The sequence below is a fragment of the Vicia villosa genome, linkage group LG2 (assembly GCF_029867415.1).
Source record: "Vicia villosa cultivar HV-30 ecotype Madison, WI linkage group LG2, Vvil1.0, whole genome shotgun sequence".
NCBI classification, from domain to species: Eukaryota; Viridiplantae; Streptophyta; class Magnoliopsida; order Fabales; family Fabaceae; genus Vicia; species Vicia villosa.
In genome coordinates, this window is record NC_081181.1 from 214553976 (window position 1) to 214576947 (window position 22972).

The following is a 22972-nucleotide window of genomic DNA, read 5'->3' on the forward strand; positions in this document are numbered from 1 at the left end:
TTATGCTGTCACCCGCTTTTGAATCATCCAATCTGCAGCAAATGGTATTTTTGTGACTGTTCATTGTTGGTAAACATTTTCTGTTTATGTAGACTGGAGTTGTGTATGCAGTAGAGTTCTCCCACCAAAGTGAGCTCAATTAAATCATGAAACTTATTTGTTATACAATCAGACATGGGCGTGAGGAATGATGAATGCCACATTCTTGGATATGAAGCCCTTAACAATGTAAGCCTAAAAATTTCTGAAGTTGGCAGAATTGGCCGAACTTCGTTAACAAATACCGTGTTTATTATATCTTTATTTTTTTTTAGCGGAGTCGATGTTCTAACGTATACTTTATTTTTTGTAACTGATGGATAAAACAAGAATAGGAGTTCTAGTGGGAACAGGAATGGGAGGTGTGAGCAGTATTAACAATGCTGTTGATGCTCTGACTCATAGAGGACATGAAAAAATCAATCAATTTTTCATTCCCTACACCATTAACATGAGCTCTGCTTTGTTGGCTATAGACACAGGACTAATGGGACCAAATTACTCCATTTCTACTGCTTGTGCAACAACAAATTACTGCTTTTGTGCAGCTTCTCATCACATTAGAAGTGGTGAAGTAGATATTATGGTAGTTGGTGGTACTGAAGCCTCGATTATACCTTCTGGTGTTGGAGGATTCGTTGCTTGCAGGGCTTTATCTCAGAGGAATGATGAGCCTAAGAAGGCTTCAAGACCGTGGGACAAAAATCGCGATGGTTTTGTCATTGGCGAAGGCGCTGGTGTCCTGGTAGAATCTTAAACTTGCCGTTTTGTTTCATGAATTTGCATCCTCTATAATGAATGAATAGTTCGTAAAGTGAGAAAATCAACAGTTGATATTACTTTACTCGAGTTTAATCCTTATTTTTACTAGCATTGTGTATTTATAAGTTTTTCTTTGAACTTGATTTTGTATCATTGAGTGAAGATAATGGAGAGCTTGGAGAGTGCAACAAAGAGATGAGCAAGAATTATTGCTGAATATTTGGGTGGTGCCATAACATGTGATGCTCATCACATGACTGATCCAAGATCGGATGGATTTGGAGTTTCATCTTGCATAAGCAAGGGTTTACAAGACGCCGCCGGTGTTTCCCCTAAAGAGGTAAGAAAGAGAGCAGTGACAATGAATTTGACAGAATCACAGTTGTGATTTAAGCAAAAGTTATATCTCGGGTTTTTATCAAAATCAGAGTGTCGGCGTGATTTCATCAAACTCAATCCGATTCAAATATATGTAAAATTGATGAATATTAATTGGTTAATTTTTAAATTGTTAAGGTGAACTATGTGAATGCTCATGCTACATCAACACTAGCTGGTGACTTGGCTGAGGTTAATGTAATCAAAAAGGTTTTTAAGGATACATCAGAATTAAAAATGAATGGGACTAAGGTAACAAATTTATTTACTTTTAAATATTTTAGCACTCTAACAACTTCCTCTTATTGATCTTGAAGCTTATGATTATAGATTTTCTTTTCTTTTTTTCAGTCAATGATTGGCCATTGTCTAGGTGCTGCTGGTGGTTTGGAAGCTATAGCAACTATCAAAGCAATAACTACAGACTGGTTGCATCCAACCATTAACCAAGATGTACTGTCTTAGCCTAGAAACTCATCTTATTAATCAATCTTCGGATAAAAAATTGACTATCACATAGTCTTAATGAATAATAAATCTGATTTTTATTTTTCATTTTTCATTTTTCTACAGAATTTGGAAGAGGATGTTACAATTGATACTGTCCCTAATTTCAAAAAAAAGCATGAAGTTAGTGTTGGTAAGTAGGGTGTTGTTTTGGTGTGAATATTGATAAAAATGAAAAATAAAAAAACTATATGTTATTGACCTTTATTTATTATCCTTTTTGCAGCTATCTCCAATTCATTTGGATTTGGTAGACACAATTCAGTAGTTGTCTTTGCCCCATTCAAACCCTAAATGGAATTCAAGCTCAAGCAGATTTTGTATTAGTGTTTTTTTTCACATTTCTGGATGCAGTGACTATGGAACTTTAGTTAGTTTATATGGACTTTATGTAAGGAATTTGAAACATCCTATTTACAAGTAATAGTTTCTAGTGTTTGTCTAATATGAATCCTTTAACAAAACTTTATAGACTCATTGGCTTTTAAGTAATAGCACATACATTCCTCTCTTAATTTAATACAACCATGTTATAAAAATACTTGAATCCATATGAAAATGAAAAAAAAAATACCATAACAACAAATGATGAATGCCACATTCTTTTTTTTTTCAATCCATCCTTTCATCTCTACTTCCACCATTTTGAAGATTTTTTACAAATTGCATCAAGTGAAGTTTCAATGCAATGTCAGATCCACTTTGAGCAAGTTTGTCAGATCCCAATTGAGCAAGTTTCAATGCTTGGAGTATTTGATACATTTTTAGGAATGGAGATTTCATAATTGCAGCAGATTCAGGTTCTTCAACTACACTTAGAAAATGGTCCCCAACATAAAAAAGACCCTGACGATAAAGGTCAATCGTATTAAGAAAATGAACTTTTAACACTAACCTCTCATACTTCTTGTAATTCAATTAGAAAAACAAATGGTAAATGGCTTTTATGTGTATTTATGCGGCAAGTTTCAATGGGTATTTATGTCAGTGTAGTTTTAAACGTGATGACATCAATATAAATACAAATATTTGACCAGTATATGATATATTAAGTGTCTTAGTTCAAATTCATATAGTTTAATTTTCTATTCAAAATATATTGACTAATTTAAGAAGTAGATTGTATAAGAGGTTTCATTGATATCATTCAATTGCCTCTTATTCTTATTCATGTTTAGCAAGTAAAATCTAAACAATATTTAATATATTATTTTTTTTATTAATATTAAACCATATTCTATAAATAAATATTATTTTTGATTTTTTTTTCAATTTAATAGTTTTGTTTAAACAATATAACTTCTATATTTCAATTTCATACAAAAAAAAAAATCTTCATTTTTTAACTTAATACTATATGTATTTGATAAATTCGGTCCAACCCACACCAGAACCCGTGCGGACGCACGGGTTTCTCACTAGTTTGGTTAATATAATTTAAAGTTTGGTTATCGAGTAAATCAATTTTGGTTAATATTATGTATAAAGTTGGTTAATACAATTCATAACTTGGTTAATGAAGTTTTTTAAAAAATTAAATAGTAAAATAAAGTTGGTTAATACATTTATAATTTAGTGTTAGAACATGGTTAATAGTATGTATTTAATTGGTTAATTAAGTATTGAAAGTGGTTAACCAATTATAAGTAAAATAAGTGGTCAATAATGTATATTTTTGTGGTTAATACAATTATGAAGTTGGTTAATGACATATTCTTATATTTGTGTTATAAAATAAATTTTAATTTTTTAAATATATATATATATATATATATATATATATATATATATATATATATATATATATATATATATATATATAATATTTCTAAAAAATAATATTATTCTAATGAAAAAACACTGTATGATATAGTATTTGGTGTCATATTTTAGTGTGAAGTTAACATTACTGGATTTGTTTTGTATCTTATTTTTAGAAAACTGAGATCAATTTTACTATTATTTTATTTGCATTCAATTTCCCTTACATTTTTATTAGTATTTAAGTTCTCCACGGTTCAACATTTCGCTTAATACTTATAGAGTAGTTAAAATATCACAATCGACAGATATAGTTTCTTTCTTAAACAATTTAAAACAAAAAGAATTGTGGTAACTACTTGTTACATTATTGGCTAATTTTGAGTTCGTAAAACTTGCATTGACGTTTAACATATTACACCAATTGAAACTATTACGTGATGTGAGTGAGGTGATCATTTTTTAGGTTAAATTTTTTTGTTTAGACAATATGATTGTACTTTGAAGATAAATATATTATGTCAACTCTTAGAGAACAACAAGCGACTTATTAGGACCGCTTTTTTTTCTTTTGTGTCACACCCTATTATTTATATGATTAAAGATAATTGCAAGTTTATTGTTCATATTTGATATTTTGAGAATGTGACCATTGTAAGGGACTCATAGGAGGCAGTGTTTTAAAAACCGGACCGGACCGGCCGGTCGGACCGGTCGAACCGAGAACCGGTCAGGTAACCGGTCTGGTTCAATAGTTGGATCGGATATGCCATCAAACTGGTGGGAACCGGTGAAAACCGGTCAAAATCGGAAAAACCGAGAAAACCGGAAAACCGGCGGTTTAATTGCTTTTTTTTTTAACTTTTTTTTAACATTTCTTTTAAACTTTTTTTTTTAACTTTTTTTTTAATATATTTAGTAGTGTATTACTTAAATAGCATTCTCACATAGTTTTTTTCGTTAGTGACAAATTAAAAACTTTATTGTCTATTTGTTATCTTTGATAATAAATTTTCTTAAATAACATCAATATATTGAATTTTATTTGATTTTCTTTTTAGGAAGATCCTATTTTGAATTAAATTTGATACACATTGGAGTTATTTTGTTATAAACTATTCAATTAGATTATGTTGTAATTAGACTTTGTTTAGATTATGTTGTAATTAGACTTTGTTTGCAATTACACTTTGTAATTTTTTACTATTTTATTATGTGTGATACCTTTGTTTAAAATTTGAATTTAAGTTATGAAATTGTGAATTTATGATATGATATTTTTAAAATTTTAAAAGGTAGTTATATTTTTTTAGAGACTGAATTATCCGGTTCGACCGGTTTTATACCTATATAATGACAAGTCTATTCAATCGAGTTATCCGGTTTAATCTGGTTTAATACGGTTTAATCTGGTTTGGTCGTGCGGTTCGACCAGTGACCCAGTGGTTCGACCGATAAACCAGTGACCCAGTACCCTTACCGGTTCGATTACCGGTCCGGTTTTTAAAACACTGATAGGAGGTGACAAAAGAACTTCATATCATCTGGAAAACAATGTTGGTATCTTTCTAATTAATCAAAACTTTATTAATCCATACTCAATTCAAAATGAAAAATAAAGCGGAAGCGTACCTTTAGGATCCATGGAGTTTCAATGAGAAGATGATGATCTTGATAGAGTAAATGACCTTCCAATTGTAGATTCCTTAATTTCTTAGTTTCTCTTACAATGGGATAAAGAGAATAAATATTCTATGATATTTTCTAGTGTCTACAATTGGGGACCATAACCCCTTATTTATAAGAATCACATGCCCTTTCATGAAGAGTCATGTTTATTCAAGTTTAGAATCTTATGCCCTTCCATGAAGGGTCATGATTATTCAAGGTTTCTTATTTCAATTTTACCCATCACAAATAATAGAAATAAGACTTTTGGTATCTACACAATATTTTTCATGGCAATTACATCCTTAGCCATAAACTTTACATTAAATAGATCACTTTAATTTGGCTGATTAAATAATGGTCCTAACACATTAATTTATTACATGTATGACCCCAAAAAATTCTAACAATCTCCCACTGATCATATATGTATCCTTATAAATATGTTAGACTTTATGAGCTCAAAAATTTCCATTATAAACATTGGACATATCCTCATCTCGTCCATTAATGACATCAATATATAGGACCAAAGCGGTTTTCATTATATCAATCATAATTAAACCCATCAATGATCACAAATATAGACACAACTAAATGACATAGATTAATCATGAAATATGTAGCATGAAAATCACATGAAGGTGATCAATACATGTCAATTTTCAACTGGTCCACCTTACTTTAATAAAATCAATATTATCATACAAAGTGCCATAAACTGAATAACTAAACTTTATTTCTGACCAAAACATAATATGAATATATAAGTATGTATATATACTATTAAACATAGAACATAACTGATAACAATGACTAACTTCCACTAAATTAAAGAATCCTCTAATTATATAACACCCATGTGAGCAGTTTGCTCATGAAAGACCTTGGGTGGAAGCCCCTTTGTCATAGGGTCTGCAATCATGGAGTTTGTCCTTAAATGTTCTATAAAAATTTGTCCACTTTGTACTCTCTCCTTTTGTCAATTATAGTTTATCTTAAATCGACCAAATTGTGCAGGAAGAGATATTAACACCAAATACACGAGTAAGTCATCCGACAACTCAAGCTTTTGTGCCTTAAATTTGTTGGAAGCAATATTAGACTTTTCCATAATATACTTTCTTATGTTTCCTTTGCCTTTATACTTTATTGAAATCAAGCTTTGAAGAAGTGTGCTTATTTTCACTTTATCGTTGTTAGCAAAGCGCTTTTCAATATCAGCAAGGAAATCTTTAACATTTGTTATTTCTTTAGATATAGTATCCTTGAATGCCCCTGGAATGCCGCACTTTATGATCATAAGACTCATACGATTAGAGCGATCCCACTTCTCATAATTTTCCTTTTATTAAAGGTATTGAAGTCTATAGGAGAAGGGGACGAGTTATCATTAATGCAAGGTCAAGATCCATGCAGCAAAAAAAAACAATTAAAATAGTTTTCTTCCTGTCCTTAAGATTGGCACCATTAAAAACTAGAACCGACAATTTGAAAAAAAAATCATAAATAAACTCAAATAATATATGTTCAAATAATGTCATAACTCATCTCGAGATATCTAGTGCACCATCAATATCAAGTCTTTGGACAATAATATTAATTGCTAGTGATACTCTTGTTATAACAATCCAACATTGATACTAAAACATGTCAAATAATAAACCCCTCTTTGGATTGATTTATCATTCACATTTGAAGCCTTAAAATTATCACATGTTTATCATTACAAGTGTGTGTATATAATCATGTCAAATATCAATTTTCCTTTGGACCAATTAATACTCACATAGAAATATATGCACACTAACATTCAACATTTCTCATGATCAAATCCATAAAGGAAGGGTCACTTTGGTGATTTCTGATCTCAATAGAATCATTTAAATGTCAAATAACTTTAATTTAAAATTATGACAAATTGAATTAAATTAATTTCTAAAACTGAGATATATTTATACCCCATATTAATTTTCATTAATAATATAGATAGAATTATATTGCATACATATCTATATCAAATTATATGTAAAAAAAAACACATATATTTTATAAACCAATAAAACACTGAATTTAGTATGATGCTCTAATGCATCAATTTCTTTATTTCCGACACAATGAATTAAAGTCACTGGTTTAAAAATTAATTTAAAAACAAAAAAAAACTTAATAATGATTCATGTATAATAGTACAATAATTCATATCATCCATTAAAACATGAAATTGTATTAAAACGAAACTGAATTATCCATTAATTCATTGATGATTGTATATACTTATATACAATGCAGAAGGTGAAACCAATTTTGTGACTATCCATTTCGTACTTTTGTGTATATGTACAAATCAAACGTGAAATCATATATGGCAATTAAAACATAACATACAAAAAAAAATTCCTATTCCAAAAGGAAAAACGAATTGTTTGCAACATAATCATAATTAACTAATAAACCAATGAATTAATTCCTTTATTTATTCTTCAACCAAATTAAAAATTAATATACATTTAGAAGAAAAAAAATATTAATTTTGAAATTCTAATTTTAAGAATTATCAAAATTCATACATGAATCAAATATGGGTGGCTCTGATACCACTTGTTGGTATCTTTCTAATTAATCAAAACTTTATTAATCCATGCTCAATTCAAGATGAAAAATAAAGCGGAAGCGTACCTTTAGGATCCATGGAGTTTCAATGAGAAGATGATGATCTTGATAGAGTAAATGACCTTCCAATTGTAGATTCCTTAATTTCTTAGTTTCTCTTACAATGGGATAAAGAGAATAAATATTCTATGATATTTTCTAGTGTCTACAATTGGGGACCATAACCCCTTATTTATAAGAATCACATGCCCTTTCATGAAGAGTCATGTTTATTCAAGTTTAGAATCTTATGCCCTTCCATGAAGGGTCATGATTATTCAAGGTTTCTTATTTCAATTTTACCCATCACAAATAATAGAAATAAGACTTTTGGTATCTACACAATATTTTTCATGGCAATTACATCCTTAGCCATAAACTTTACATTAAATAGATCACTTTAATTTGGCTAATTAAATAATGGTCCTAACACATTAATTTATTACATGTATGACCCCAAAAAATTCTAACAAACAAGTCTAGAATTTAGTCTTGAATTGAATATTCGAAAGAGGGAGATATTTTGGCTTTCAGGTGATACATGTAAACATGACGGGGGTTTGTCCCTTTTGAACATTGGGAGGATGGTGTTAGAGTTGAAATTACTCGAAGGGTTTGTTAGTGGAGATAAAAAAATTGTCAAGGTGTTGTCCATGAAAAGAGCTTTCAGAGTTGTTTAGTTAATTCATCTTCTTCCACAATTAATGGATCATCAAAGTGAGCTTCTTCTACTTTGATCCTACATGGATAACCAACCGAAACTATTTTTTTTTGTCTATGCACGTGTCAATCGATTCATATAGAGGAGGCACCTATTTCGGCTTGATAAAGAGTTGTGAATGACGGTCGAAGACTTTGTAGTTGGTAGATGTTCTTTCTTCGAGGACCTTTGATGAATAGATGATTCCATTAGCTATTAAGATTGGTAAATTGAGTTAATACTCGGCAATAGAGGATGCCTCCAACATTTTTCTGACTTTCAGGGTTCAATCTTAAGTTTTACAAGATCATATATTGAGAGATAGTGGGATATTATGTTATGTATTTTAATTTTAACAAAGCTTTGGATGGTCTTAATGATATGATTGCGATTTTTAACTTTAGGATTTGTGCTAGCAAGGACATCATCTCTCATAAAGTCCAATGTGTTTTGACGATTGTAATTTTTAATAAAAGTGTTCAAGATATAGAAGTAAAGATTGACATGACATAAAAAAATTAGTTTCTAGGTGTTTGTATGCAACATATGCTCATGATTTTCATCTAGTTATTCCTATTGAGGTGCTAGGTCATCACGTACCACCTATAAAGTACCGCATTATCCTTAGATAGCACCTCATAATTCCTTATTTTCTATCAATCAAGTTTGCTCTATTTGCCATAAGGTGTGCATAGATACTTTTGGAGAACACACAACTCATTGTAAGGATCTTCCACACTTAAAATATCAACGGGATGTCAATATTGTTATATTTATGCAGACGAGAGTATATGTGACGAAAGAGATGGTTATGAAGTGTATGGCCAACTCACAAGAGAAAAGATCAACACTTAGGCCAACAAATGTTATGGTGTATGGGTCGGTTGGAGGAAAACATGCAGATGAGGATCTAACTGATATTTTTCACTCGTGAGATTGAACACTAAAGACTTTATTGTTAGAGAAACTGCCCGAAAGCTATTCAAGCAAAGTGGTAAAATATGAGAAAATATGTTCTGACAATCAACACCCTTATAAATTATTTGCGTTTAATACTTTTATCTTCTTAGAACTAGAGGCAATAGATATTTTATATAGCCAAATGATCATGTATCACATTGTGGTGTATGCTATAGACATAGTTTTAAAAATGATGGGTTGTTGTTCACTTCTCGTTCATTCTTATGTAATGATTATATATATATATATATATATATATATATATATATATATATATATATATATATATATATATATATAATATGAATGATTAGCAGATATAAAATTAATTTGAAACAATTTTTCCTTTTTAGAATTAAATTTATTAGACACAACACTTATTTTATTATTTAATTTATGTTACAATTATATTTTGTGCAAAATTTTACAATTTGGTAAATTATGATATTTTGAAATTTTGCAATTTGGTAGGTGACGTGGTTTTGTAGAGATCGAGTAAGGTGGTTCGATTATTTTAATAACTATATAGTTTTGTTAGAGAAATCGATTTATTCAATGAAATTATTCAATTTGATCTGGTTTAGTCAAACAGTTTGATGACGGGTCTCATTTATATATATATATATATATATATATATATATATATATATATATATATATATATATATATATATATATATATATATATATATATATATATATATATATATATATATATATATATAGTGGCGGATACAGACCTTACATATTAGTGTGGCTAAATAAATAAAAAATAATATTATTTAATGCAATTATTTATGATGAAAATTGTCTACTAAATAGGAAGAATTAGTAAATATGAATGAGAGAGAAATTGGAGAGGTGGTGACTCTGTTTCAAAAATTGAAACAGGTTTGTCGATCGAATTGGAAATTAGATGGGTCATTGGTCTCATTTGATTGTTGGCCAAAGTAAGCTATTGAATTAGTGAGAACTGATCAAAACCGTTCAAAACTGATAAAAACTAACGAACCAATGATTTTGGGAAATTGACGAGTAAAATGCTTGTTTTTTCTCAGATAAAACAATGTCGTTTTGATAATTTATTTTAAGAGACTAAATTTAAATATAAGCAGACTTGTTCAAAGCTTATTTGGAACAACTTTCCCTCTATAAAATTAAATGTTTTAGACAACGCAAATATTTTGTTATTCAATTTATTTTGTAATCAGACTTTGTTTAAAATTTATTTAAATTTATATTTTGTATTTTTAGAATTTGAATTTAAATAATCAACTTGTAAAATTATGATATTTTAAAAATTAAAAATTTAGTAGGTGTTTTGATTATTTTTAAAGATCGAATCATTCAATTCAACCGATTTAATAATTATATAATTTTTTTTATATAAACCAATTTATTAAATTGAACTATTCGATTTAATCAAATTTAATCATGTAATTTAATTGGTGATCAAGATCAATTATTTAATTTTATATATATATATATATATATATATATATATATATATATATATATATATATATATATATATATATATATATATATATATATATATATATATATGAAAGAAAGAAAAAAAAAAACTGGTGTGGCTAGAGCCACACCGTGCCTTAATGTACATCCGTCCCTAATATATATAATCCATAAAAAAATCTACTTAAAAATTATTAATAAAATAGAAGACGATGTAAATTAGCCAATAATTAAGACCCATACCAAGCCTCAAAAAAGTTTAAAACAAACCAGCCAATAGTGTTAAAGGAACTGTTATTAAGCTATATGATCAATTGCTTGTGAGGAGTTGGCTTAAATCAATGTATAGGCCACCACATTATTATAGTAATAAGAAGGTTTATGCTTAGCTTAGTCGCTACGTGGAAAATGAAAAAGCAATAGAAGCATGTAGCTTAGCTTAGAGGAGCAGCAAAGGTAAGGAATTGGCATGCTCTTCCGCATTATTGCAATGCCATAAGACAAACGCATGCAACAGGTGAATATTGTTCCAATAGGCCACCCTCACTCCACTACATATACAAATCATGTCGGTCATCGTGCAAATATATGAGTGGTAGGTTGTAACCTATAAATCACAGACACCTTAAATTTGATTCTGACACTGACATGACGACACCGAAAAAAATTAAAAAAATAAATTAATTAAACGTAATCATAAATGTCAATGAAAGTGTCTGATACCGACACAGATACGTCTGTTTTCAGAGGTGTCGGTGCTACATAGATGGTAACTCTTACAAATAATAGATTAAAACTTCTTCATAAAAGTACAATTTGTTTGAGTCATGGAAAAATAATGCAATACGTGGATCCTAATAATAAGGCATTAATCAATTTTAGCTTTTAAATTACAAAATATTAATAAATTTAATTTCTCTAGCTAAATATATTTAGAAAATATTCATCAAAATTAATGAAAATCAGTATTTTATTTTATTGAGTAAAGTGGTTACATCTCACTTTATATAATGAGTCATTCAATGATCAAGTTTGTTACAAGATAATTTAATTTTAAACAAACTTGTATCTCTACTACTCTTCTACGAGATTAAGGTGGATTTGTGAAAAGGACTTCAAGCATGGTCCTCAAATTTTAAAATGCAATAGTACCTAAAAATTCGGTGAGAGTCAGCAACTTGTGCACAAGCATGAACATGTTTGATATGCATTTTCTTTGACACAAATCTTTTTCTAACAAAGTGTATATTGAGTTCAATGTGCTTCGTCCATGCATGAAGAAAGGGAACATAAAAGTGTAGAGCCGCAAGTTAAGACAAAGAAATATGAGAGGTAGAGAGGGAACATGGGATTCAGTGAAACGGTACTCTAGCCATAATAACTCAGAGGTTGTGTGTGCTAATCCCTAATATTTACCTGCATCCCTAGACCATGCGACTAGAGGTTCCAAAATACTAGATTTAAACCAAAATATATGCATGATATATTTTTGGAGTGTAAACCATCAAGGCCACTGGCCCAATCCAAATTACCATTGGCCAAATCCAAATCACTATAGGCTTGAAGAGTGAATTTTTTATCAATGTGAGTAGGTGTGGGACCAAGACTATTTGAGGAAATACCACTTAAGTACCTCAAAATTCATTTGACAATCAACCAGTGGCTTTCAAGAGGAGGACCATAAATTGACAAGTCTTATTGATAGAGAATGTTATATCATGTCAAGTTAAGTATACATATTACAAGACCTTTTCAATTGATCTATACAATTGAGGATCATTAAACACAACAGTGTCATGCTTACTTAGATTGAATGGAATGTATTTGGACGGAGCAAGTAATATATAACCATTGGATTGATAATTGACTTCAATATTTAGACAATATGATGGTTTATCTAGATTTTCAAAGCAAACTTATCATTAAGTTTATTGGTGATCATACATAATTCAGGAGAGGAGTCAGTTATTAGAATATCATCTAAATAGACTACTGTCATATTGGATAATGGCTTGGGATGAATATATGATGAGATGTCAATCACTTTGTTATGTGTGAATCAAGTTTCTCATATCAAGCTCCTGGCACTTGTTTAAGTCCGTATAAAACCTTATTGAGTTTACACATCAAAGATTTGACCTTGGAGACAAACCTAGATTGTTGTTGCATAAATATCTCTTCTTTATAATGTCATTCAAGAAGGCGTCGTTGATATCAATTTGTTGATGTTTCCACTCATGTGTGAACTAAAGTGAGGATCACTCACTTGGTGGTGAGCTTGATCGCCAGGGAGAATGTTTCGTTGAAATCAACCCTTGATGTTGAAGATATGTGATTATCGCGGTCGTTATCCTGTTTGTATAATTTGTAATTCTAAAGGCTTCTTAGATGAAAAGTCTATTGTATGATAAACTATTAGAGCAACAACCCTTACTCCAACACATATAATCTGGTGTAGAAGACGAGCTAAAATTCAATTAGAGAAATAATAAAAGACAAGTCTCGAATCAGAAGGACTACAACATCGTCAACAACAACAACAAAGGAAAACTTTGTATATGGAAGAAACGTTGAATCAATTCATGTAGATGATGCATGACCACTTAGAAGTCATGCAAATTACTTGGGATACTTCCAAAAAAACGTGAAGATCTCATCAAAAACATGAAAACTCAAATCAAACAACTATCAATATTATGGGTTACTCAATCGAATTGAGGATATGATAAATATGGTTGACATTCCTAAAACTAAAAGATGCTATGTTATTTTGAGAACTTGAAATAAATCCAAAAAGTTAAATATTATGTGTCAAAAAAGGTCATCTGAAAATATTGAGATTGAAAGTGAAGGTGAAGTTGAAGAAAAAGTTAGAGTAGTCACATTGAAAATATGCTATGTTATTAACACGAAATTAGAAAATATTTTAAGTGAATTTTTAAGATTTACTCAAATTTCCTTCGATAACCTTTGAACTTTTTCTAAAAACATTATTGAAAAAGTTATCGAGTTTGAGATGAACTTTTTCCTTGTTACTATTGGAAAAAAAGAAAAATTGAAAAGAAAAAAATTATGACATGGAAAATGAGTCAATAATGAGAAAGATAGACCACTATATAACATTTGATTCTTAACCAATGAAAATAAAAATAAAAACTATTTGTAGTTCAATTATTTTCAAATATTTGATAGACAAACACCTCAAGTATGTTGAGACATATGACTCTTTTTAAATCTATATAAAATATAAATAATTCCTATCTAAAACAAGTTAGAGGTTGGATGTAGTATAATTTATGACTTTCTATCCTCCTTAACGTGGAGGTGAGACATCAAACTCATGATATTAAACAAACACTTCTTGCAAGACAAGACAACCCTTGTTTCAATGAATTTCTTTATTTTATGAGATTTTCCAATTTACTAACAATTTGATTTAGTTTTGATAACCACATAACTGAATTGTGGACTACCAATGAAGTGTATGTGATTGTTCATGAATATGAAAATTCAATATAACATATTGAAGGAATCGGAAAATGGATTGAACTTCAATTGATTATTTGCTCAACTTTCAGATATCTAGGCCGGTGTAATTTAGAGCCAAATAATTCCATATTGCCTATATTAAAAAAAATTATAGAAAATAAGAAATGAAAGAAAAAAGGAAAAAAGAATGAACAAATTAAAAAAGAAATTAAAAAATTTCTACCGAAAAAAGTATAATGAAAAAAATTAAGAAATTAAAATAGTTAATGGGAATACAACGACGGTGTAAATAGTTTTACACCGTCTGTGAATTATAACTGTCAGATTTTAAGTTATGTTTGACTTTTATTTTAATTATATATAAAATAATAATTATGAATGGTTATGATGGAATGACGGTGTAAAACTTTTTACATTGACAGTGCATAACCATTAATCCCTTCTAAGAATTTAATGGGAGTACATCGACGGTGTAAAGTAGTTTTATACCGTCAGTGAATTATAACCGTCGAATTTTAAGTTATGTTTGACTTTTATTTTAATTATATATAAAATAATAATTATGAATGGTTATGATGGAATGACAGTGTAAAACTTTTTGCACTGACAGTGCATAACCATTAATCCCTTCTAAGAATTTAATGGGAATACACCGACGGTGTAAAGTAATGAATTATAACCGTCGGATTTTAAGTCATGTTTGACTTTTATTTTAATTATATATAAAATAATAATTATGAATGGTTATGATTGAATGACAGTGTAAAACTTTTTACACGGTTGGTGCATTACCATTAATCTAAAATTCAAAGGGCTTTGAATGAGTTTTAGTTTTTTCTTTTTTAAAACTATTTTGTAAATTAATTTTTTTAAAAGGTTTTAAAGAAAAAAATAAAAGAAAATATATTTGGCAATTCTAATTTTAAAAACTATTTTAAAAGTACAATATTACAAATTTGTCACTAATGAATAGTGTATCAATTTTCATTGTTTTTTCCTCTCTACAATTTTCAAAATTAAAAATCAAAATCTTTAAAATAAATCCATTTTAATTTTTAAAACCCTCAAATAGCTTTCAAAAATAATTTTGTAAAATTAGACTACTTTATTATTTTTAAATTTTAAAAATTAAAAAACTGTTTTACAAAATCAAATCAATCAGACCCAAAATACATAGTTATTTATTTTTTTGGTTGTTAAAAATAAATCGAATTAGATATGTTAAAACAAATTTATGCAATATAAACATATGAGAGACAACATTTTTGACTTCTTATAACCTATTCAAAATGAAAATAAAAAGAAAATAACATAAATATAAGAATCAAAATGAGAAGCTTTTTCGATTTTTTGATACAAAATAAGAATGAAGCCAAGGTAAAAAAAAGAAAAAAGAGAGAATAATATAAGAGAAAGAAAAATGCAACATAATGAATGGAGGAGATAGATCAGGTTGCATAGATGGTGGTGGTAGATTCCGGAAGTGACAGAGACCTATGATTTTAATGTCGCAGCCCGTCCAGCGTATTGTTCGTGTCGGTTCGCATGTTACGGTTTGTGCATGATTTTGTTTTGAATTTAACAATATAATATTAGTTTTTTATTTCATATGTAGTCAAAACTTAAATAAATTCTCAATGATATGATGTGTATATTTATAATTTTGAAAGGTTATTATTCAAGGCTATTCTTTTTACTGCATATATTTTTGAGCAAACAATTTTGTAAGATTTTTTTTTTATCCACCTCCCTATGGGGTCACTCCCAGCGAAAAACTCATTTTATCCCGCTTCGGAAATGCATTTTCGAAATTTTTTTTTTTCAAAATTTTTTCAGACTTCGGAAGTGCATTTCCGAAAAAATCCCAAAAATTGGGATTTTGACTCATTCGGAGATACATTTCCGAAACAACAAAAAAAAATCTAAAAAAATCCCAAAAATTAATTTTAGGATATTAATTAACACATATCATAAATTTCATATAATTTATGATTAATGAATAATAATTATATATTTTGATATAATTTATGAGTTATGATTTTAAAATTTAAAATAATTTTAATTAAAAAATTAAAATAAGTTCACTTACAAAATAAGTTATAATTTTTTATTTATATATTTATAATAATTGTTATATATTTATAAAAAAAAATTAAAAAATGAGTGTTTTAATTTATATATTTATATAATAATTATAATAATTATTCTATATTTATAAAATTTATTATATATTATATATTTATATACTAATTATAAAAATTAAAAAAATGAGTGTTTTAATTTATAATAATTATTATATATTTATATATTTATATAATAATTATTATATATTTATATATTATATATTTATATATTTCACTTACAAAATTAATAATTATGATTATATATTTATATATTTCTATTCTGATTCATAATTAAAAATGAGTTATAATTTTTTATTTAGTTTAAAAAATTTAAAAAAAGATTTTGTCTTAATTTTATTTAATGAATAAATTTTATACTTAATTTTATATAATTCAAAATTTACTTATGAAATTAAGATGTTTTTGATTTATATAAGTTAGTAAAATAATTTTTAACTTTAAAATTATTTAGGAAATTTTGATTCAACTTAATTTTATTGATTTACCTTCATTTTATTGATTCACTTTCATTTTATACCTATTAATTGTATTGATTCACCTTGATTTTATTTTTTTTAATAATTATTGAATTATTTGGGAAGTGTATATCGGAAACATTTCAACACCAATTTGGTCTTGGAATATTTCGGTTATGCATCTCCGAAAACACCTCCCTCTCCCAAAAAGGGGTGTTTTCGGAAATGCATCCCCGAAAACTCAAAAAAGGGGGTGTTTTCGGAAATGCATCTCCGAAAACACTTTTTTTGTGTTTTCGGAAGTGCATTTCCGAAAATACTTTTTTTTTTCAATAAAAGTACGTTTTCGGAAATGCATTTCCGAAATAAGGGGTATTTTGGGAAATTCGCCAGAGGTGGGTAAGAAGTTAGGAGGTGGGTAAAGAAATTTTCTTTTGTAATAGTTACCATCCTATTTTGCTCTTGTTTAGCGAAGCAATAGTGTTGCAGTAATAGTAAACTTACTTCAATATCGTAACAAATGTCTATATTTTAAAGCGAGATTTAGTTTGCAAGCATGCTAATTTTATTATTATAATATTTTTAAAATTGTTACTTCGTGATGCATTCATCACTCTAATCCATTTCATTTATTTTGTTTATAAAGACAATAAAATTAGAAATATCTGAATTTGAAAATACCACTGATATTAATAAATTGATATTAATAAATTGATATTAATAAATATGAAGTGAAATTTGAGATAATGAACACTTGAAGTTATTCTATTTTAAAAACCTTAACATAAAACTAACTATCAATTCTTGTTCCTACATTTGTTCTTTGACAAGCTTTTTAAAAAATTGTTTAAAAAATAAATCAAAAATCTAATTGAGATGTAAAAAAAAAAAAAACTTATTAAATGTTTAAAAAAAAAATAAATAATAATAATAGGAGGGTAAGTCTGTCGCCTGCCAACTTGACGGGTCAAGCTAGATTTTTAAGCTCAATTTTACTTGGAAGATTTGTCCGCTCTAACTTTTTTTAACGGACTTAAGACAGGACATACAGTCTGTTTTGCCACCCTTAATAAAACTATGTTCTAAAGTTTTTATCAAAAGTCGTGTTTTTATTCTACTAAATATCTCAATATCTTTTTTAAGATTTCCCTTCAAACTTTTTTAGGTCTTTCTACACTCTATTAGTTTGACTTTTTTTTTTTGTGATCTATTATTTTTCCTACTTAACTTACAAGTCTTTTCTCTATATGTTTAAATCATTCAAATTTATTTCTACTATCATTTCTACATAATGATACTTATAATTTCGAAAATAAATACTATCCCAACACTTTTTTATTGTCTAATCTCATGTTTAAATCATTCAAATTTATTTCTACTATCATTTCTACATAATGATACTATATGTTATCTCAAGACTCTAATATTATAATTTCGAAAATAAATACTATCCCAACACTTTTTTATTGTCTAATCTCACCCCACAACGTAACATTATCGCATTTAACCTACTTCATGTGTTTTTGTGTTGTTCTTTACCGTTGAACATTCGGGAAAGGATTACTTACCTTTACTATTTTATAACTTTGTTACCTTTGGTGTAAAAAAATTATAATTGAATAGAATAATTTATTTTAGTGAGAGATACTCCCTCCGTCTCATAATAAGTGTCTCATTTGCACTTTTTCTATGTTTCAAAATAAATGTCTCTTTAGAATACCAATGCAACATTTATTATTTTTTTCCACTACTATACCCCTATATATTAACTTTCACGTTTTTCAACAAATCCACTATCTATAGTAAATAAGGGTACTTTAGTAAATAATATTAACTTTTTCATAAAATCAACACATCTAATCTTTTTCTTAAGAATCGCGCAAAGCTTAAATAAGACACTTATTTTGAGACGGAGGGAGTAATAATTTGTTAAAGAGAGATACACACAAAGGCACCAAAGACATAAAAGTCAAAGGTAGCAAATCCCTCTCCCTGAACATTCTATCCTATTCATTATTGTCAGTCTTAAAATTTTCACTGAGTGGCACTTGATTTCACATAAAACGGTCAGGAAACATGCTAGTTGTGTCATGACAGATTAGGGCATCATTAACTAGCAAAAAAATAATAATTTCCTTAATTTAGTTTAGTGTCAACCTAATGAAAAGGAAAGGTGTATTGTATGTCCAAAACTACCACCACAAAAGCCGCAAGTAATATTATAAGAAACGAGATTTTGACGACAATGATAATTTAATTATGATCCTAATCTTTTTTTATTATAGTTTATTGCATCACGATAATCATTCAAACATAAATTATAAAAAAAAATTAGAGAATAGTTGTCAAATCGTAGCCTTTAAGGTTATCACACGTGTACCCTCATGAGTGAAATTTCAAGTCTATGATGGAAAATTTATACTTATCTACCTGTTAAACTAAATTAGTGAGCTGAGGTTCAATTTTGAAAAGACACAAAATTGACAATAAACAATTTTGGAACATAAGATAAGATGATTGAATTGAAACACACAACTAAAAGAAACAAAGTAAAAAAAATCTGATTAAAAGTCTAAATTATCACATAAATTAAAGAGAACACATGAGAAATCCTTGAATAAAAAACAAAAACAAAAAGAAAAAGATTACAAAAGATAAAAAAGAAGGGATAAAAATACACCCTTAGACACATAACATACATAATCATAATCATATTCATGCTTATCTACAGTTTGAGGACCCCATTATCATTTTGGCTTCTTTATCCATTCCATTATTCCAAACACATACCAAACACATAGGCCCATTCAGAACGTGGAATTGAAAGCAAGAGGACAAAACCTTCAACAGGGACCAGTAGACAACAACAACATCATCAACAACTCATAAACAATAATTGAGGCCAAACATGTTCCATTCATTAAGCATTGCTCCTGAAGGATCCAAGAGCTTTTATTGCTGATCCTCTTAGAATGTATTGGTGGTAGATTGCAGCCACTGCAGCACCAATAAATGGTCCAACCCAATAAATCCACTGCAGAAACATCAACAACAAACAAGCACCAAAATTAATTATAACACTATAAAACCGAATTTTTACTTAGATGATTGATGTATCTGATCTATATATAAATACAATTATTCAATATAAATGCAGATCACTAGAGTTCTCTACAATATTTTTACCTGGTCATCCCAAGCTTTGTCGTTGTTGAAGATAACGGCGGGTCCGAAACTTCTAGCAGGGTTAATACCGGTTCCGGTGACGGGGATTGTTGCCAAGTGAACCATGAACACAGCAAATCCAATGGGAAGAGGTGCCAATACCTATTATAACATTAAATTAAATTAATCAACCATAAGTAACAAATTGAATTGAGCCTAAAAAAGTGATGAATGAGATACTTACAGGAACATGAGAATCCCTAGCACTTCTTTTAGGGTCAGTAGCAGAGAAAACTGTGTAGACTAGCACAAAGGTACCAATAATCTCAGCACCCAAAGCAGTTCCTTTACTGTAACCATCAGAAACGGTGTTAGCTCCTCCACCATACCTGTTGTAGTATGACTTTTGGAAACCCTTAGCAAGTCCAGCACCACAAATTGCACCTAAACATTGTGCAATTATGTATAGCAATGCCCTTATTAGAGACACCTTGCGTCCCACAAATAGTCCAAATGTCACGGCTGGATTTATGTGTCCTCCTACAATCCATCAATGTTACCAAATTAATTCTTTTCAATTACAAATATATTTGCACAGGACTTAAACAGGCAACAAGTATTAGAAGAGGGAGAGTGGTCCTGCTGCCACAATTAAATTGAGCCCTTATCTCTTCGATTCGTCTCTTATTATAAATTTTTCAATACCCAACAGTTTTCATTAGATCTACTAAAAGAGAAGCATAAAAATCAACTCTAGTTACCAAATCAGTGGAAATCATCGATTAATTTTCAAGTAATCATAACTAACTTGTAACTGCCTTAACAATTTTCAAGTAATCATAACAAACTTGAAACAACCTTAACAATTTTCAAGTAATCATAACAAATTTGTAACTGCCTTAACATTTTTCAAGTAATCATAACTAACTTGTAACTAACTCAACAAATTTCAACTAATCATAACAAACTTGTAACTAATTTTGAACAAAATTAAAGAGAGAACGATTTCATACCAGAGATACCGGCGGTGCAGTAAACAAGGACGAAGATCATACCACCAAAAGCCCAAGCAATACCCAAAAGCCCAACACCATCACACTCAGTGTTACCAGTAATACTGGTATCAGATTGTCTTTTGTAACCAATAATAGTCAAAACAGTGATGTAAAGAAAAAGAAGAGTTGCTACAAACTCTGCTATAACAGCTCTGTACAAAGACCATTTTTTGAACTCCGCTGCGTCAAAAAGTGGTGCTGGTGGTGGATCTTGGTAATCCTTTGCTGAGAATTCAGCACCTTGTTCTTGAACCTCAACATCTTTACCCATATTTTTTTTTTGTGTTGTGTGTGTTATCTAGTAGTTAATGGATGTGTGGTGTTTGAGTGGAAACATGGTATTTATGGATTCAATAAAATTGAATTTTGAATTATATTATTAGAAATTGTTTTGTTTGTACGTGTTGTATGAACAATGACATTATTATATTATTGCCGACCTTTATTAGCTTGATTTCGCTTGCATGGTCCCACCCACTCTGCTGCTACTATCCGGCCCTACCTTCCAACGACTCTATAATCTATATCACTCCTTTTTTGGGTCCACTCTTGTTTTTTCTCACTACATTACTCTAATATTTTTGAAATTCAAATAAAAATAACTCTTTGTTAAAACAATACAATAACAAGTTCGGTTAAATCAGTTGATAGTTGTGCAGAGACATTTGACTGTAAGGATGGAGAGTCTAATTCATCACTAAACTATTTGACAAACGGTAATAACTGTTGTAATTATTTGAATGCTTTACAAACTCGGTGTTGGAATATGCATATGTGACTATGATTTGTAGGTATAACGTAAAGAAAATTGTGACAATAACGTGGTGGAATTTTCTAGCATTATCCATGGCTGTGGTTGAGAAATGATAAGTATAAAAAATTGGAGGTATAAAAAAGCATGCAGAATATATTATACTGGCAATGGAAGAATACTATCAATCATTGTTTTCAGTATTAAGTTATTGTTGATGTGATTAAAATAAGAGGAGAAGTAGTTGTCACTTTTGTTCCATGACAGGCTTGCCAGATGAACTTATCTGGACATGGCTAAATTATTATCAAATAGTCCTTTTTTTTTAGGGGAAATAGTATCAAATAGCTAAGAGGTACAAGACAAATAGGATTGAAACCACAGATTAAATTCATACAGTTTCTTTATCATTTTGAGTTTAGCAAAGTTTTAATATAACTGGCTCAATTTAACAGCCCAAGAAGAACCTCCTAATTGAAGCATCACGTAGTACTATGGTTCTAGTTCTCATCTTAATAGTTAATAGTTGATATGCATTCAACAATCATCTGAAATTTAAGTTGAATCAACTCAGATGATTTTCTCGGTCACTTTATACTTTTATATAAGTGTTACTTTCAGCTACGATAATATTCACCTATTTACAGATACTATCTCTGATCACGGGGACTAAAACCACCGCATCAGAAGTATATTTACGGTAGTTATCAGATTAATCATTAAAATGTTGTATTCTAATCATAAATTCATAACCACTTTAAAAGTTACATAAATAATTAGATATAATGGACTAATTAAGTATAACTTTTGATACTGACATTAAAAATTAAACTCTTACAGCTGGTTTTATGGCTTCCTGTGTCAACTTTATATATTACTGCATCTATTTGTACTTCAATATTCCAACACGTTTAAAAGAGAAGAAGAAAAAGTTTAAACCATAAAACAAGAAATATTTTAAGTTTTATGCTGTTTTGTTTATATATTTTTCAGTTGTTTTATTGATCATA

At 28.9% G+C, this 22972-nt stretch overlaps 1 protein-coding gene and 1 pseudogene across 1 annotated transcript; one reads left to right on the forward strand and one right to left on the reverse strand.

The window, feature by feature from the left end:
- Positions 1-280: 280 nt before the first annotated feature.
- On the forward strand, positions 281-2087 carry LOC131653832 (3-oxoacyl-[acyl-carrier-protein] synthase I, chloroplastic-like; annotated as a pseudogene).
- A 17465-nt stretch (positions 2088-19552) lies between these two features.
- LOC131653834 (aquaporin PIP2-7) lies at positions 19553-21543 on the reverse strand. The gene is made up of 4 exons (XM_058924131.1): positions 21170-21543; positions 20401-20696; positions 20178-20318; positions 19553-20025 (listed from the first exon to the last, which is right to left on the reverse strand). The coding sequence occupies exons 1-4, from the start codon at positions 21480-21482 to the stop codon at positions 19912-19914; spliced, it is 864 nt and encodes a 287-aa protein (XP_058780114.1). The 5' UTR covers positions 21483-21543; the 3' UTR covers positions 19553-19911.
- Between the last annotated feature and the right edge of the window lie 1429 nt (positions 21544-22972).

What these genes read in the sequence shown, in the direction of transcription:
- LOC131653834 (XM_058924131.1), bottom strand. Translation starts at nt 21,482, where the DNA reads ATGGGTAAAGATGTTGAGGTTCAAGAACAAGGTGCTGAATTCTCAGCA. An exon ending in CTGCACCGCCGGTATCTCTG is followed by an intron (nt 20,697 to 21,169) that starts GTATGAAATCGT and finishes GATGGATTGTAG; the next exon opens with GAGGACACATAAATCCAGCC. An exon ending in ACAAAGCTTGGGATGACCAG is followed by an intron (nt 20,026 to 20,177) that starts GTAAAAATATTG and finishes ATGTTTCTGCAG; the next exon opens with TGGATTTATTGGGTTGGACC.